The 18,521-nt window shown below is 39.5% G+C and overlaps 2 protein-coding genes across 2 annotated transcripts in view; one reads left to right on the top strand and one right to left on the bottom strand.

The window, feature by feature from the left end:
- reps2 (RALBP1 associated Eps domain containing 2) overlaps positions 1-18,521 on the bottom strand; it is a 34,099-nt gene extending 15,578 nt beyond the window's left edge. Inside the window, exons 1-2 of the mRNA XM_061978511.2 lie at positions 18,426-18,521; positions 8,891-8,957 (exon numbers count right to left, since the gene is read on the bottom strand). Coding sequence (XP_061834495.2) covers positions 8,891-8,903 — 13 coding nt within the window. The 5' untranslated portion in view covers positions 8,904-8,957; positions 18,426-18,521. The remainder of the gene's footprint in view (positions 1-8,890; positions 8,958-18,425) is intronic.
- Positions 13,678-16,840, top strand: LOC133618064 (uncharacterized). Its single transcript, XM_061978530.2, has one exon. It carries the CDS (start codon positions 13,761-13,763, stop codon positions 16,728-16,730), a length of 2,970 nt encoding a protein of 989 aa, XP_061834514.2. The 5' UTR covers positions 13,678-13,760; the 3' UTR covers positions 16,731-16,840.

Below are 18,521 nucleotides of genomic sequence, written 5' to 3'. Positions count from 1 at the left end.
GTTTACCTGACTGTGTTGTTGTTTACCTGTCTACTGTGTTGTTGTTTACCTGACTATTGTGTTGTTGTTGTGTACCTGTCTACTGTGTTTTTGTCGTTTACCTATTGTTGTTTACCTGACTAATGTGTTGTTGTTTACCTGTCTACTGTGTTGTTGTTTACCTGTCTATTGTGTTGTTGTTGTGTACCTGTCTACTGTGTCGTTGTTGTTTACCTGACTACTGTGTTGTTGTTTACCTGTCTACTGTGTTGGTGTTGTTGTTCACCTGTCAACTGTGTTTTTGTCGTTTACCTATTGTTGTTTACCTGACTAATGTGTTGTTGTTTACCTGTCTACTGTGTTGTTGTTTACCTGACTATTGTGTTGTTGTTGTGTACCTGTCTACTGTGCTTTTGTCGTTTACCTATTGTTGTTTACTTGACTAATGTGTTGTTGTTTACCTGTCTACTGTGTCGTTGTTGTTTACCTGACTACTGTGTTGTTGTTTACCTGACTATTGTGTTGTTGTTGTTGTGTACCTGTCTACTGTGTCGTTGTTGTTTACCTGTCTACTGTGTTGTTGTTTACCTGACTATTGTGTTGTTGTTGTGTACCTGTCTACTGTGTCGTTGTTGTTTACCTGTCTACTGTGTTGTTGTTTACCTGACAATTGTGTTGTTGTTGTGTACCTATTTACTGTGTTGTTGTTGTTTACCTGACTATTGTGTTGTTGTTGTGTACCTGTCTACTGTGTCATTGTTGTTTACCTGTCTACTGTGTTGTTGTTTACCTGTCTACTGTTTCGTTGTTGTGTACCTGTCTACTGTGTTTTTGTCGTTTACCTATTGTTGTTTACCTGACTAATGTGTTGTTGTTTACCTGTCTACTGTGTTGTTGTTTACCTGACTATTGTGTTGTTGTTGTGTACCTGTCTACGGTGTTTTTGTCATTTACCTATTGTTGTTTACCTGACTAATGTGTTGTTGTTTACCTGTCTACTGTGTTGTTGTTTACCTGACTATTGTGTTGTTGTTGTGTACCTGTCTACTGTGTCGTTGTTGTTTATCTGTCTACTCTGTTGTTGTTGTGTACCTGCCTACTGTGTCGTTGTTGTTTACCTGACTACTGTGTTGTTGTTGCGGACCTATTTACTGTGTTGTTGTTGTTTACCTGACTACTGTGTTGTTGTTTACCTGACTACTGTGTTGTTGTTTACCCGACTTCTGTGTTGTTGTTTACCTGTCTACTGTGTTGTTGTTTACCTGACTATTGTGTTGTTGTGTACCTGTCTACTGTGCTTTTGTCATTTACCTATTGTTGTTTACCTGACTAATGTGTTGTTGTTTACCTGTCTACTGCGTTGTTGTTTACCTGACTATTGTGTTGTTGTTGTGTACCTGTCTACTGTGTCGTTGTTGTTTACCTGACTACTGTGTTGTTGTTTACCTGACTATTGTGTTGTTGTTGTGTACCTGTTCTACTGTGTCGTTGTTGTTTACCTGACTACTGTGTTGTTGTTTACCTGACTACTGTGTTGTCATTACCTGACTATTGTGTTGTTGTTGTGTACCTGTCTACTGTGTCGTTGTTGTTTACCTGACTATTGTGTTGTTGTTGTGTACCTGTCTACTGTGTCATTGTTGTTTACCTGTCTACTGTGTCGTTGTTGTGTACCTGTCTACTGTGTCGTTGTTGTTTACCTGTCTACTGTGTTGTTGTTTACCTGACTATTGTGTTGTTGTTGTGTACCTGTCTACTGTGTCGATGTTGTTTACCTGACTACTGTGTGTTGTTTACCTGACTACTGTGTTGTTGTTGCGGACCTATTTACTGTGTTGTTGTTGTTTACCTGTCTACTGTGTTGTTGTTTACCTGACTATTGTGTTGTTGTTGTGTACCTGTCTACTGTGCTTTTGTCGTTTACCTATTGTTGTTTACTTGACTAATGTGTTGTTGTTTACCTGTCTACTGTGTCGTTGTTGTTTACCTGACTACTGTGTTGTTGTTTACCTGACTATTGTGTTGTTGTTGTTGTGTACCTGTCTACTGTGTCGTTGTTGTTTACCTGTCTACTGTGTTGTTGTTTACCTGACTATTGTGTTGTTGTTGTGTACCTGTCTACTGTGTCGTTGTTGTTTACCTGTCTACTGTGTTGTTGTTTACCTGACAATTGTGTTGTTGTTGTGTACCTATTTACTGTGTTGTTGTTGTTTACCTGACTATTGTGTTGTTGTTGTGTACCTGTCTACTGTGTCATTGTTGTCTACCTGTCTACTGTGTTGTTGTTTACCTGTCTACTGTTTCGTTGTTGTGTACCTGTCTACTGTGTTTTTGTCGTTTACCTATTGTTGTTTACCTGACTAATGTGTTGTTGTTTACCTGTCTACTGTGTTGTTGTTTACCTGACTATTGTGTTGTTGTTGTGTACCTGTCTACTGTGTTTTTGTCATTTACCTATTGTTGTTTACCTGACTAATGTGTTGTTGTTTACCTGTCTACTGTGTTGTTGTTTACCTGACTATTGTGTTGTTGTTGTGTACCTGTTCTACTGTGTCGTTGTTGTTTACCTGACTACTGTGTTGTTGTTTACCTGACTACTGTGTTGTCATTACCTGACTATTGTGTTGTTGTTGTGTACCTGTCTACTGTGTCGTTGTTGTTTACCTGACTATTGTGTTGTTGTTGTGTACCTGTCTACTGTGTCATTGTTGTTTACCTGTCTACTGTGTCGTTGTTGTGTACCTGTCTACTGTGTCGTTGTTGTTTACCTGTCTACTGTGTTGTTGTTTACCTGACTATTGTGTTGTTGTTGTGTACCTGTCTACTGTGTCGTTGTTGTTTACCTGACTACTGTGTGTTGTTTACCTGACTACTGTGTTGTTGTTGCGGACCTATTTACTGTGTTGTTGTTGTTTACCTGTCTACTGTGTTGTTGTTTACCTGACTATTGTGTTGTTGTTGTGTACCTGTCTACTGTGCTTTTGTCGTTTACCTATTGTTGTTTACTTGACTAATGTGTTGTTGTTTACCTGTCTACTGTGTCGTTGTTGTTTACCTGACTACTGTGTTGTTGTTTACCTGACTATTGTGTTGTTGTTGTTGTGTACCTGTCTACTGTGTCGTTGTTGTTTACCTGTCTACTGTGTTGTTGTTTACCTGACTATTGTGTTGTTGTTGTGTACCTGTCTACTGTGTCGTTGTTGTTTTCCTGTCTACTGTGTTGTTGTTTACCTGACAATTGTGTTGTTGTTGTGTACCTATTTACTGTGTTGTTGTTGTTTACCTGACTATTGTGTTGTTGTTGTGTACCTGTCTACTGTGTCATTGTTGTTTACCTGTCTACTGTGTTGTTGTTTACCTGTCTACTGTTTCGTTGTTGTGTACCTGTCTACTGTGTTTTTGTCGTTTACCTATTGTTGTTTACCTGACTAATGTGTTGTTGTTTACCTGTCTACTGTGTTGTTGTTTACCTGACTATTGTGTTGTTGTTGTGTACCTGTCTACTGTGTTTTTGTCATTTACCTATTGTTGTTTACCTGACTAATGTGTTGTTGTTTACCTGTCTACTGTGCTGTTGTTTACCTGACTATTGTGTTGTTGTTGTGTACCTGTCTACTGTGTCGTTGTTGTTTATCTGTCTACTCTGTTGTTGTTGTGTACCTGTCTACTGTGTCGTTGTTGTTTACCTGACTACTGTGTTGTTGTTGCGGACCTATTTACTGTGTTGTTGTTGTTTACCTGACTACTGTGTTGTTGTTTACCTGACTACTGTGTTGTTGTTTACCCGACTTCTGTGTTGTTGTTTACCTGTCTACTGTGTTGTTGTTTACCTGACTATTGTGTTGTTGTGTACCTGTCTACTGTGCTTTTGTCGTTTACCTATTGTTGTTTACCTGACTAATGTGTTGTTGTTTACCTGCCTACTGCGTTGTTGTTTACCTGACTATTGTGTTGTTGTTGTGTACCTGTCTACTGTGTCGTTGTTGTTTACCTGACTACTGTGTTGTTGTTTACCTGACTATTGTGTTGTTGTTGTGTACCTGTTCTACTGTGTCGTTGTTGTTTACCTGACTACTGTGTTGTTGTTTACCTGACTACTGTGTTGTCATTACCTGACTATTGTGTTGTTGTTGTGTACCTGTCTACTGTGTCGTTGTTGTTTACCTGACTATTGTGTTGTTGTTGTGTACCTGTCTACTGTGTCGTTGTTGTTTACCTGTCTACTGTGTTGTTGTTTACCTGTCTACTGTGTCGTTGTTGTGTACCTGTCTACTGTGTCGTTGTTGTTTACCTGTCTACTGTGTTGTTGTTTACCTGACTATTGTGTTGTTGTTGTGTACCTGTCTACTGTGTCGTTGTTGTTTACCTGACTACTGTGTGTTGTTTACCTGACTACTGTGTTGTTGTTGCGGACCTATTTACTGTGTTGTTGTTGTTTACCTGACTACTGTGTTGTTGTTGTTCATCTGTCTACTGTGTTGTTGTTTACCTGACTATTGTGTTGTTGTTGTGTACCTGTCTACTGTGTCGTTGTTGTTTATCTGTCTACTCTGTTGTTGTTGTGTACCTGTCTACTGTGTCGTTGTTGTTTACCTGACTACTGTGTTGTTGTTGCGGACCTATTTACTGTGTTGTTGTTGCGGACCTATTTACTGTGTTGTTGTTGTTGTTGTTTACCTGACTACTGTGTTGTTGTTTACCCGACTTCTGTGTTGTTGTTTACCTGTCTACTGTGTTGTTGTTTACCTGACTATTGTGTTGTTGTTGTGTACCTGTCTACTGTGCTTTTGTCGTTTACCTATTGTTGTTTACCTGACTAATGTGTTGTTGTTTACCTGTCTACTGTGTTGTTGTTTACCTGACTATTGTGTTGTTGTTGTATACCTGTCTACTGTGTCGTTGTTGTTTACCTGACTACTGTGTTGTTGTTTACCTGACTATTGTGTTGTTGTTGTGTACCTGTTCTACTGTGTCGTTGTTGTTTACCTGACTACTGTGTTGTTGTTTACCTGACTACTGTGTTGTCATTACCTGACTATTGTGTTGTTGTTGTGTACCTGTCTACTGTGTCGTTGTTGTTTACCTGACTATTGTGTTTTTGTTGTGTACCTGTCTACTGTGTCGTTGTTGTTTACCTGTCTACTGTGTCGTGTACCTGTCTACTGTGTTGTTGTTGTTTACCTGTCTACTGTGTTGTTGTTTACCTGACTATTGTGTTGTTGTTGTGTACCTGTCTACTGTGTCGTTGTTGTTTACCTGACTACTGTGTGTTGTTTACCTGACTACTGTGTTGTTGCTGCGGACCTATTTACTGTGTTGTTGTTGTTTGCCTGACTACTGTGTTGTTGTTGTTCATCTGTCTACTGTGTTTTTGTCGTTTACCTATTGTTGTTTACCTGACTAATGTGTTGTTGTTTACCTGTCTACTGTGTTGTTGTTTACCTGACTATTGTGTTGTTGTTGTGTACCTGACTACTGTGTTTTTGTCGTTTACCTATTGTTGTTTACCTGACTAATGTGTTGTTGTTTACCTGTCTACTGTGTTGTTGTTTACCTGACTATTGTGTTGTTGTTGTGTACCTGTCTACTGTGTCGTTGTTGTTTACCTGACTACTGTGTTGTTGTTGCGGACCTATTTACTGTGTTGTTGTTGTTTACCTGACTACTGTGTTGTTGTTGTTCATCTGTCTACTGTGTTTTTGTCATTTACCTATTGTTGTTTACCTGACTAATATGTTGTTTCCCTGTCTACTGTGTTGTTGTTTACCTGACTATTGTGTTGTTGTTGTGTACCTGTCTACTGTGTTTTTGTCGTTTACCTATTGTTGTTTACCTGACTAATGTGTTGTTGTTTCCCTGTCTACTGTGTTGTTGTTTACCTGACTATTGTGTTGTTGTTGTGTACCTGTCTACTGTGTTTTTGTCGTTTACCTATTGTTGTTTACCTGACTAATGTGTTGTTGTTTACCTGTCTACTGTGTTGTTGTTTACCTGACTATTGTGTTGTTGTTGTGTACCTGTCTACTGTGTCGTTATTGTTTACCTGACAACTGTGTGTTGCTTACCCGACTACTGTGTTGTTGTTGCGGACCTATTTACTGTGTTGTTGTTGTTTACCTGACTACTGTGTTGTTGTTGTTCACCTGTCTACTGTGTTTTTGTCGTTTACCTATTGTTGTTTACCTGACTAATATGTTGTTGTTTCCCTGTCTACTGTGTTGTTGTTTACCTGACTATTGTGTTGTTGTTGTGTACCTGTCTACTGTGTTTTTGTCGTTTACCTATTGTTGTTTACCTGACTAATGTGTTGTTGTTTCCCTGTCTACTGTGTTGTTGTTTACCTGACTATTGTGTTGTTGTTGTGTACCTGTCTACTGTGTTTTTGTCGTTTACCTATTGCTGTTTACCTGACTAATGTGTTGTTGTTTACCTGTCTACTGTGTTGTTGTTTACCTGACTATTGTGTTGTTGTTGTGTACCTGTCTACTGTGTTTTTGTCGTTTACCTATTGTTGTTTACCTGACTAATGTGTTGTTGTTTACCTGTCTACTGTGTTGTTGTTTACCTGACTAGTGTGTTGTTGTTGTGTACCTGTCTACTGTGTCGTTATTGTTTACCTGACAACTGTGTGTTGCTTACCTGACTACTGTGTTGTTGTTGTTTACCTGACTACTGTGTTGTTGTTGTTTACCTGACTACTGTGTTGTTGTTGTTCACCTGTCTACTGTGTTTTTGTCGTTTACCTATTGTTGTTTACCTGACTAATATGTTGTTGTTTCCCTGTCTACTGTGTTGTTGTTTACCTGACTATTGTGTTGTTGTTGTGTACCTGTCTACTGTGTTTTTGTCGTTTACCTATTGTTGTTTACCTGACTAATGTGTTGTTGTTTCCCTGTCTACTGTGTTGTTGTTTACCTGACTATTGTGTTGTTGTTGTGTACCTGTCTACTGTGTTTTTGTCGTTTACCTATTGTTGTTTACCTGACTAATGTGTTGTTGTTTACCTGTCTACTGTGTTGTTGTTTACCTGACTATTGTGTTGTTGTTGTGTACCTGTCTACTGTGTTTTTGTCGTTTACCTATTGTTGTTTACCTGACTAATGTGTTGTTGTTTACCTGTCTACTGTGTTGTTGTTTACCTGACTAGTGTGTTGTTGTTGTGTACCTGTCTACTGTGTCGTTGTTGTTTACCTGACTACTGTGTGTTGTTTACCTGACTACTGTGTTGTTGTTGCGGACCTATTTACTGTGTTGTTGTTTACCTGACTACTGTGTTGTTGTTGTTGACCTGACTACTGTGTTGTTGTTTACCCGACTTCTGTGTTGTTGTTTACCTGTCTACTGTGTTGTTGTTTACCTGACTATTGTGTTGTTGTTGTGTACCTGTCTACTGTGCTTTTGTCGTTTACCTATTGTTGTTTACCTGACTAATGTGTTGTTGTTTACCTGTCTACTGTGTTGTTGTTTACCTGACTATTGTGTTGTTGTTGTGTACCTGTCTACTGTGTCGTTGTTGTTTACCTGACTACTGTGTTGTTGTTTACCTGACTATTGTGTTGTTGTTGTGTACCTGTCTACTGTGTCGTTGTTGTGTACCTGACTACTGTGTGTTGTTTACCTGTCTACTGTGTTGTTGTTTACCTGACTATTGTGTTGTTGTTGTGTACCTGTCTACTGTGCTTTTGTCGTTTACCTATTGTTGTTTACCTGACTAATGTGTTGTTGTTTACCTGTCTACTGTGTTGTTGTTTACCTGACTATTGTGTTGTTGTTGTGTACCTGTCTACTGTGTCGTTGTTGTTTACCTGACTACTGTGTTGTTGTTTACCTGACTATTGTGTTGTTGTTGTGTACCTGTCTACTGTGTCGTTGTTGTGTACCTGACTACTGTGTGTTGTTTACCTGTCTACTGTGTTGTTGTTTACCTGACTATTGTGTTGTTGTTGTGTACCTGTCTACTGTGCTTTTGTCGTTTACCTATTGTTGTTTACCTGACTAATGTGTTCTTGTTTACCTGTCTACTGTGTTGTTGTTTACCTGACTATTGTGTTGTTGTTGTGTACCTGTCTACTGTGTCGTTGTTGTTTACCTGACTACTGTGTTGTTGTTTACCTGACTATTGTGTTGTTGTTGTGTACCTGTCTACTGTGTCGTTGTTGTGTACCTGACTACTGTGTGTTGTTTACCTGACTACTGTGTTGTTGTTGCGGACCTATTTACTGTGTTGTTGTTCTTTACCTGACTACTGTGTTGTTGTTGTTGTTTACCTGACTACTGTGTTGTTGTTGTTTACCTGACTACTGTGTTGTTGTTTACCCGACTTCTGTGTTGTTGTTCACCCGACTTCTGTGTTGTTGTTTACCTGACTACTGTGTTGTTGTTGTTGTTTACCTGACTACTGTGTTGTTGTTGTTTACCTGACTACTGTGTTGTTGTTTACCCGACTTCTGTGTTGTTGTTCACCCGACTTCTGTGTTGTTGTTTACCTGACTACTGTGTTGTTGTTGCGGACCTATTTACTGTGTTGTTGTTTACCTGACTACTGTGTTGTTGTTTACCCAACTTCTGTGTTGTTGTTTACCTGACTACTGCGTTGTTGTTGTTTACCTGACCAAACTGTATTTGATACATAAATATGTTATCTGTATCGGCTTAAAAACAATATTTTATTCTGTCTCCGATACATAAACATCCATCCATCCATTTTCTACCGCTTATTCCCTTCGGGGTGGCAGGGGACGCTGGAGCCTATCTCAGCTACAATCGGGCGGAAGGCGGGGTACACCCTGGACAAGTCGCCACCTCATCGCAGCGATACATAAACATGTTATCTGTATCCGGTTAAAAACGATATATACATATATACATACACGTATGTAAAAGTTGCAGTGTTGACATTGTCAAACAATACCTGCGTCGGCCATTTTCCCGGGTGTTGTGCACTAACAGGTGTGGCAGGTGGACGGCGACCAAGTCAGCTTCCATGAAGAGAGAAGATGATATCATTTATCAACATCAACTGTTGGATTGTTCTTTTGCACTTCCACAAATCATCAAAACATTTCAAAAGTGACTTTAATGAAGTAGATTTTATTGTGAAAAGACGATTATAAATTCCTGCAATAAAATTAATTCTATTCTTTTATTGAAACTGTTATTTATTAGACAATTACCTGACAGCACTTTATATAATTTCTTAGTTGAAAATGATTCATCATTTGTTGCTTCACTGAAGGAAACTAACTGTCCTCAGCTGCACTCCTCGTACCTTTATTCTGAAATATACAGTAGATGTTTATTCTGAAATATACAGTAGATGTTTATTCTGAAATATACAGTAGATGATCTTTGGCACCTGACGAGTAGGTTCGATTCCTGCAGTGACGATTTGAGTCAGAGTTGATTCTCCATTCAAACCCATCATTCTCTTGATGTATTATTTAGTATAATAATGACACTTTGTCAAAAACAAAAAAACGGTTACAGTTTAGAAGTGATCCTTGCGATTGCTTGGAGATGACCTAAAAAAACTATTTTTAAAAATAGATTCCTTTATATATATATATATATATATATATATTTAAAAAAAATAAATAAAAATAAAATATATATATATATATCACTGTACATACACTTACAATACAGTAGAGAGTAGATCATATTTACACACACCTCTGTCACCTTCGACACAACACCACACCTTTGTCACCTTCCTGCTTACGCACACTTCATTTACGCATCATGTACTCTATTGACAGTATTTAGTGTTTACAATATTTAGTATATACAGTAGTTACAGTATTTAACATTTACAGTATTTAGTATTTATACCATTAAATATTTACAGTATTTAGTATTTACAGTATATAGTATTTACAGTGGTTACAGTATTTAGCATTTACAGTATTTAGTAATTACAATATTATTGTTTTACACTATTAAGCATTTACAGTATTTACATTATTTAGTATTTACAGTATTTAATATTTACAGTATTTGGTGTTTACACTATTTAGCATTTACAGTATTTACATTTAGTAATTACAGTATTTATTATTTACAGTATTTAGTCTTTACAGTATTTACATGATTTAGTATTTACAGTATTTATTATTCACAGTATTTAGTTTTTACATTATTCACATTATTTAGTATTTACAGTATTTACCGTATTTTCCGCACTATAAGGCGCACCTAAAAACCACACATTTTCTCAAAAGCTGACAGTGCGCCTTATAACCCGGTGCGCTTTATTACGATTCATTTTCATAAAGTTTCGATCTCGCAACTTCGGTAAACAGCCGCCATCTTTTTTCCCGGTAGAACAGGAAGCGCTTCTTCTTCTACGCAAGCAACCGCCAAGGAAAGCACCCGCCCCCATAGAACAGGAAGCGCTTCTTCTTCTACTGTAAGCAACCACCCACCCCCGGAAGAAGAAGAAAAAACGCGCGGATATCACCGTACGTTTCATTTCCTGTTTACATCTGTAAAGACCACAAAATGGCTCCTACTAAGCGACAAGGATCCGGTTCATAAAAAGACGCAATCTCTCCATCCGCACACGGATTACTACCGTATTTCACAGCAACTGATATTCCTGTGAACCGCACTGTGGAACGGGAGCACGTACGGTGAATATTCGCACCACAGGGAATGAGAAGTCATCCTTCACTGTGGTTCTAGCTTGCCATGCTAACTTCCACCCATGGTGATATTCAAAAGGAAGACCTTGCCAAAAGAGACCTTTCCAGCCGGCGTCATCATAAAAGCTAACTCGAAGGGATGGATGGATGAAGAAAAGATGAGCGAGTGGTTAAGGGAAGTTTACGCGAAGAGGCCGGGTGGCTTTTTTCACACAGCTCCGAAGGCGAACACACCTTCACTAAGACGGGCAGACAGCGCCGGACGACATACGCCAACATTTGCCAGTGGATCGTAAATGCCTGGGCAGATATTTCGGTCACAACTGTGGTCCGAGCTTTCCGGAAGGCAGGATTCACAGAACAACAGCGACACTGACTCCGATGACTTCGACGAGACGGAACCGGCCATTTTGGATACCACGCTTGCGCAACTTTTCAATTCGGACACCGAAGACAAAGAATTCGAAGGATTTACGAATGAAGAATAACTTCAGAAGGTGAGCGCTATGTTTATTTTGTGTGTTGTGACATTAACGTTCGAGCAACATTATGTTGCTATTGCTCTACACCATTTTGAATTTTACTATGTTTGTGATTGCACATTTGTACATTTTGGGACAGAGTTGTTAGAACGCTGGTTTTCAATATATTATTAAAGTTTGACTGAACTATCTGACTGTTTTTTTGACATTCCCTTTAGCGCAGCGTAGGCGCGGCTTATAATCCGGGGCGGCTTATTGGTGGACAAAGTTATGAAATATGTAATTCATTGAAGGTGCGGCTAATAATCCGGTGCGCCTTATAGTGCGGAAAATACGGTAGTATTTGCCGTATTTAGTGTTTACAGTATTTATTGTTTACAGTATTTAGTATTTACAGTATTTATTATTTACAGTATTAAGTGTTTACAGTATTTATATTATTTAGTATTCACAGTATTTTTTATTAACAGTATTTACAGTATTTAGTTTTTACAGTATTTACAGTATTTAGTATTTGTAGTATTTCGTGTTCACAGTATTTAGTATTTACAATATTTAGTATTTACAGTCTGTAAATTTTTATTTTTTACAGTATGTTGTATATTTATTATTTACAGTATTAGAATATTTATTATTTACATCATTTAGTATTTACATTATTAGAATATTTATTATTTACACTCAGTATTTACAGTATTTAGTATGTACAGTATTGAGTATTTACAGGATGTAGTATTTACAGTATTTAGTATTTACAATATTGAGTTTTTAAAGTGTTTACAATATTTATTATTTACAGTATTTAGTATATTTAAGTATTTACAGTATTTACATTATTTAGTATTTACAGTGTTTACATTATTTATTATTTACAGTGTTTACAATATTTATTATTTACAGTACCGTATTTTCCACACCATAAGGCGCCCTGGGTTAAAAGCCGCGCCTTCAATGAACGGCATATTTCAAAACTTTGTCCACCTATAAGCCGCCCGGTGTTGTAAGCCGCATCTAACTGCGCTAAAGGAATGTCAAAAAAACAGTCAGATAGGTCAGTCAAACTTTAATAATATATTAAAAACCAGCGTTCTAACAACTCTGTTCACTCCCAAAATGTACGCAAATGTGCAATCACAAACATACGTATATCAACATGGACAGAGCTGCGTGAAAAAAGCCACCCGGCCTCTTCGCGTAAACTTAAACTTACCTTAACCACTCGCTCATCTTTTCTTCATCCATCCCTTCGAGTTAGCTTTTATGATGACGCCGGCTGGAAAGGTCTCTTTTGGCAAGGTCTTCCTTTTGAATATCACCATGGGTGGAAGTTTCTGGCCATTAGCATGGCAAGCTAGAACCACAGTGAAGGATGACTTCTCATTCCCTGTGGTGCGAATATTCACCGTACGTGCTCCCGTTGTATCCACAGTGCGGTTCACAGGAATATCAGTTGCTGTGAAATAGTAATCCGTGTGCGGATGGAGAGATTGCGTCTTTTCATGAACCGGATCCCTGACGCTTAGTAGGAGCCATTTTGTGGTCTTTACAGATGTAAACACACAAAGGAAATGAAACGTACGGTGATATCCGCGCGCTTTTTCTTCTTCTACGCGGGCGGGTGGTTGCTTACAGTAGAAGAAGAAGCGCTTCCTGTTCTATGGGGGCGGGTGCTTACCTTGGCGGTTGCTTGCGTAGAAGAAGAAGCGCTTCCTGTTCTACCGGGAAAAAAGATGGCGGCTGTTTACCGAAGTTGCGAGATCGAAACTTTATGAAAATGAATCGTAATATTAATCCATATATAAAGCGCACTGGGTTAAAAGCCGCACTGTCAGCTTTTGAGTAAATTTGTGGTTTTTAGGTGCGGCTAATAGTGCGGAAAATACGGTATTTGGTATATTTAGTATTTACAATATTTATTATTTATAATATTTTGTATTTACCCTTTTTTTACGTTATTTAGTATTTACAGTATTTATTATTTACAGTATTTAGTATTTACAGTATTTACTTTATTTAGTGTTTACAGTATTTACATTTAGTATTTACAATATTTAGTGTTTACAGTGATTACAATATTTATTATTTACAGTAGTTAGTATATTTACTATTTACAGTATTTAGTATTTACAGTATTAGAATATTTATTATTTACATTATTTAGTATTTACAGTTTTTAGTATTTACATTATTTAGTGTTTACAGTATTTAGTATTTACAGTATTTAGTGTTTGCAATAATAATAGTTTACAGTATTTAGTATTTGCAGTATTTAGTATTTACAGTATTTATCATTTACAGTATTAAGTGTTTACAGTATTTAGTATTTGCAGTATTTAGTATTTACAGTATTTATTATTTACAGTATTACGTGGTAACAGTATTTAGTATTTGCCATATTTAGTATTTACAGTATTTATTATTTACAGTAATAAGTGTTTACAGTATTTAGTATTTACACTAATTAGTATTTACAGTATTTATTATTTACAGTATTAAGTGTTTACAGTATTTATAACGCACAGGTGTTACACCTGGTGAGACGCAGGAGGTGCCAGGCCCGGAGTCACCCCATAGTGCCCAGAACCTCCATGTGTTGCAAACTAATCCCTCGAGTATCAAGTCTGAACAGAGGCGGATCAAGTGGCCTGCAGCTAGCATGACCTCACTCTGGAAGCAACTCGATGACGATGTCGACCAAATTCTGGAGGCAACGGCGAAGGGAGAAGCCGACGGGAAGCTACAAGCTATGACAACAATCATTGTCAGCATTGCAGCTGAACGGTTCGGCGAGGAGGAGAAGAGAAGCTCCGGAACCACGTACTCAAAGAACCACAGAGCTGTAAGGATCCACAACATTAGGCAGGAGATGAAAGCGCTGAAGTTCCAGTACAAGGCGGCAGGACATGAGGAACGCACTGGCCTGGCCCAGCTGATGTGCATCCTTCGGAAAAAGATCAGAATTCTCCGTCGGGCAGAGTGGCATCGGAGGCGGCGACGCGAGAGGGCACGTAAACGTGCTGCTTTCATTGCTAACCCCTTCAAGTTCACGAAGGATTTGCTGGGACAGAAGCGCAGTGGCAAACTGGCCTCCTCGCAGGAAGACATAGATCAACATCTGAAGCAGACGTACAGTGACCCCGCAAGAGAGCAGGAGTTGGGAGAGTGTAACAACCTCATAGACCCCCCTGAACCAGAAATGCAGTTTGACATGTCGGAGCTGCAGCTAAAGGAAGTCAGGGAGGTTGTCCGCAGAGCCAGGGCAAGCTCTACACCGGGACCGAGTGGCACTTCATACAAAGTGTATAAGAACTGTCCCAAACTCCTGCAGCGTCTGTGGAAAATCCTGCGAGTCTTCTGGAGAAGGGGGAGGATCCCTGAGCAATGGCGAGTGGCGGAAGGGGTATGGATCCCAAAGGAGGAAAACTCCACTCAGCTGGACCAGTTCCGCATCATCTCCCTGCTGTGTGTTGAGGCAAAGGTTTTCTTCAGCGCCGTTTCCAAACGACTGTGTACCTACCTGGCAAAGAACACCTACATCGATACATCTGTCCAGAAAGGCGGCATTTCAGGAATGTCAGGATGTATGGAGCATACCGGTGTGGTGACACAGCTCATTCGGGAGGCTCGAGAGAACAAGGGCAACCTATCAGTACTGTGGCTTGACCTGGCAAACGCATTCGGCTCCATTCCGCACAAGCTCGTTCAACTCACTCTGATGAAACATCATGTACCCAGCAGGTGTAGAGACCTCATTGCTGATTACTACAGCAATTTCAGGATGAGGGTCTCTTCCGGACCAACAACATCCAGTTGGCACAAAGTGGAGATTGGTATTATCACAGGGTGTACTATCTCTGTGACACTGTTCTCACTAGCCATGAACATGCTCACCAAGTCTGCTGAGCCAGAGTGCAGAGGGCCCCGCACAAATTCCGGACAAAGGCAACCACCCATCAGGGCATTCATGGATGACCTCACAGTCATGACAGAATCAGTCCCAGGCTGCCGTTGGATTCTGAAGGGACTTGAAAAGTTGGTGGAGTGGGCCCGAATGTGTTTCAAACCCGCCAAATCCAGATCAATGGTGCTGAAGAAGGGTAAGGTGGAGGACAACTTCCGGTTTAACATCACAGGTACGGCCATTCCAACTATCTCAGAGAAGCCAGTCAAGAGCTTGGGCAAGGTTTTTGACTGCTCTTTGAGAGACACAACATCCATCCAGTCGACATGCGCTGAGTTGGATGGCTGGCTGAAATCCGTGGACAAGTCAGGCTTACCTGGGAAGTTTAAAGCGTGGATTTATCAGCATGGCATTCTTCCCAGGATCCTGTGGCCCCTCCTCATCTACTCGTTCCCCATCTCGACAGTTGAGATCCTAGAGCGGAGGGTCAGCAACCACCTCCGGAGATGGCTGGGACTACCTAAGAGCCTGAGTAGCATTGCACTCTACGGGAACAGCAACAAACTGCAGTTGCCTTTCAAATCCTTGGAGGAGGAATTTAAGGTAACTAGAGCCAGAGAAGTGGTACAGTACAGGGACTCAAGTGATCCGAAGGTGGCCAAAGCAGGGATCCAAGTGAGGACTGGCAGGAAATGGAGGGCAGAGGAAGCAGTTCAAGAGGCAGATGCAAGGCTGCGACACAGGAGCCTGGTTGGAGCAGTTACACGGGGTCGAGCTGGGCTAGGGTCCTTTCCAACTCCCCAACTGAACACTAGGGGGAAGGAAGGCCGACATCTTGTTCAGGATGAGGTGAGAGCGGCAGTGGAGGAGACAAGAACCTGCAAGGCTGTTGGAATGAAGCAACAGGGAGCTTGGACAAGATGGGAGAATGCGGTTGAGAGGAGAGTGACCTGGGCTGAGCTTTGGAAAGCCAAGCCGCAACGCATCAAATTTCTCATCCAGGCAGTGTATGATGTGCTCCCAAGCCCTTCAAACCTGCACACATGGGGCATTGCAGAGACATCAGCATGCCCACTGTGCTCCAAGCGAGGAACCCTGGAACACATCCTCAGTTGCTGTACAAAGGCACTTGGAGATGGAAGGTACAGGTGGAGGCATGACCAAGTCCTGAAGACCATCGCTGAAGCCATTAGCACAGGACTGGCATGGGCAAAACAGTTCCACCCCTCCAAGAAAACCATCGCCTTTGTCAGAGCTGGGGACACGCCAACTCCTGCTAGGAAAACATCAGCAGGCATCCTGACGTCTGCAAAAGACTGGCAGTTGTTGGTGGACCTTGAAAACCAGCTGAAGTTCCCCAGCCATATCGCAGTCACCACCCTGCGACCAGACATTGTCCTTGTGTCTGAGTCCACCAAACAAGCTGTGCTGCTAGAGCTGACAGTCCCGTGGGAAGATCGCCTGGAAGAAGCCTTCGAGAGGAAGCTCTCCAAGTATGCAGGACTGGTCAGCGACTGTCAGCAGGCTGGTTGGAGAGCAAGGTGTTTCCCTGTGGAGGTTGGATGTAGAGGATTTGCAGCCCGTTCCTTGGTCAGAGCCTTCAGCAGTTTGGGCATCGATGGAGAGAGAAAGAGGAGAGCCATCCGCAGTACCACCGAAGCGGCGGAAAGGGCCTCGAGATGGTTGTGGCTTAAAAGAGGAGATCCTTGGAGTCATGGTAGCTAGCGAGCCGTCTGGACACAAGCCGGGGAATTTGATCACCCCCGGTTGGGTCGCTTGGAGGAGGGCGTATGACCAGTTGAGAGACCCGAAACGCCCGGTGAATCCAAGAGGTCACTGAGGATGTGTCCAGACTAAGCATCAGTAGATGTATGTACACAGTATTCACAGTATTTAGTGTTTACAGTATTTATTAATTTCAGTATTTAGTGTTTACAGTAATAACTGTCTTCAGTATTTAGTATTTGCAGTATTTAGTATTTACAGTATTTATTATTTACAGTATTAAGTGTTTACAGTATTTAGTATTTACAGTTTTTATTATTTACAGTACTTAGTGTTTACAATAATAAGTGTTTACAGTTGTTATTATTTACCGTATTTAGTATTTGCAGTATTAAAATATTTATTATTTACATTATTTAGTATTTACAGATTTGAATATTTACAGTATTGAGTGTTTACAGTATTTAGTGTTTACAGTAATAAGTGTTTACAGTATTTAGTATTTCATATTTACACTACGATTTACAGTATTTAGTATTTACAATATTTATTATTTACAGTATTAAGTGTTTACAGTATTTAGTATTCACAGTATTTAGTGTTTACAGTATTTAGTATTTACAGTATTAAGTGTTTACAGTATTTAGTATTTACAGTATTTAGTATTCACAGTATTTAGTGTTTACAGTATTTAGTATTTACAGTACTAAGTGTTTACAGTATTAAGTATTTACAGTATTTAGTATTCACCGTATTTAGTGTTTACAGTATTTAGTATTTACAGTATTAAGTAATTACAGTATGTAGAGTATTCACAGTATTAAGTATTTACAGTATTTAGTATTCACAGTATTTAGTGTTTACAGTATTTACAGCATTAAGTATTTACAGTATTTAGTATTTACAGTATTAAGTATTTACAGTATTTAGTATTCACAGTATTTAGTGTTTACAGTATTTAGTATTTACAGTACTAAGTGTTTACAGTATTAAGTATTTACAGTATTTAGTATTCACCGTATTTAGTGTTTACAGTATTTAGTATTTACAGTATTAAGTAATTACAGTATGTAGAGTATTCACAGTATTAAGTATTTACAGTATTTAGTATTCACAGTATTTAGTGTTTACAGTATTTAGTATTTACAGCATTAAGTATTTACAGTATTTAGTATTTACAGTATTAAGTATTTACAGTATGTAGAGTATTCACAGTATTAAGTATTCACAGTATTAAGTATTTACAGTATTTAGTGTTTACAGTATTAAGTATTTACAGTATTTAGTATTCACCGTATTTAGTGTTTACAGTATTTAGTATTTACAGTATTAAGTAATTACAGTATGTAGAGTATTCACAGTATTAAGTATTTACAGTATTTAGTATTCACAGTATTTAGTGTTTACAGTATTTAGTATTTACAGCATTAAGTATTTACAGTATTTAGTATTTACAGTATTAAGTATTTACAGTATGTAGAGTATTCACAGTATTAAGTATTCACAGTATTAAGTATTTACAGTATTTAGTATTTACATTATGTAGAGTATTAGTGAGAAGATCTGCATCTGACATAATACATCAAGATGGGACACCACCTGCGTGGTGACGTCACACGACGTCGTCAGCAAAACACACAGGCGCGCACACGTATGAGGCGTGTCCCCCACACGCACGCACGCACGCGCGCTCACCTTGTGCAGGATCCGTGGGTGAGGCCAGCAAGAGTGCACGAGGACACGTGGCCCGCCCACGCGGTCCCGAGGAGTAGCGCTGCTCGTGCACCTGCG

The sequence above is a fragment of the Nerophis lumbriciformis genome, linkage group LG18 (assembly GCF_033978685.3).
Source record: "Nerophis lumbriciformis linkage group LG18, RoL_Nlum_v2.1, whole genome shotgun sequence".
NCBI classification, from domain to species: Eukaryota; Metazoa; Chordata; class Actinopteri; order Syngnathiformes; family Syngnathidae; genus Nerophis; species Nerophis lumbriciformis.
This window is presented reverse-complemented; position numbering and strand designations above follow the sequence as displayed.

Bases quoted from the DNA above. Each gene is read 5' to 3' on its own strand.
- LOC133618064 (XM_061978530.2), top strand. From the start codon at position 13,761: ATGACCTCACTCTGGAAGCAACTCGATGACGATGTCGACCAAATTCTG.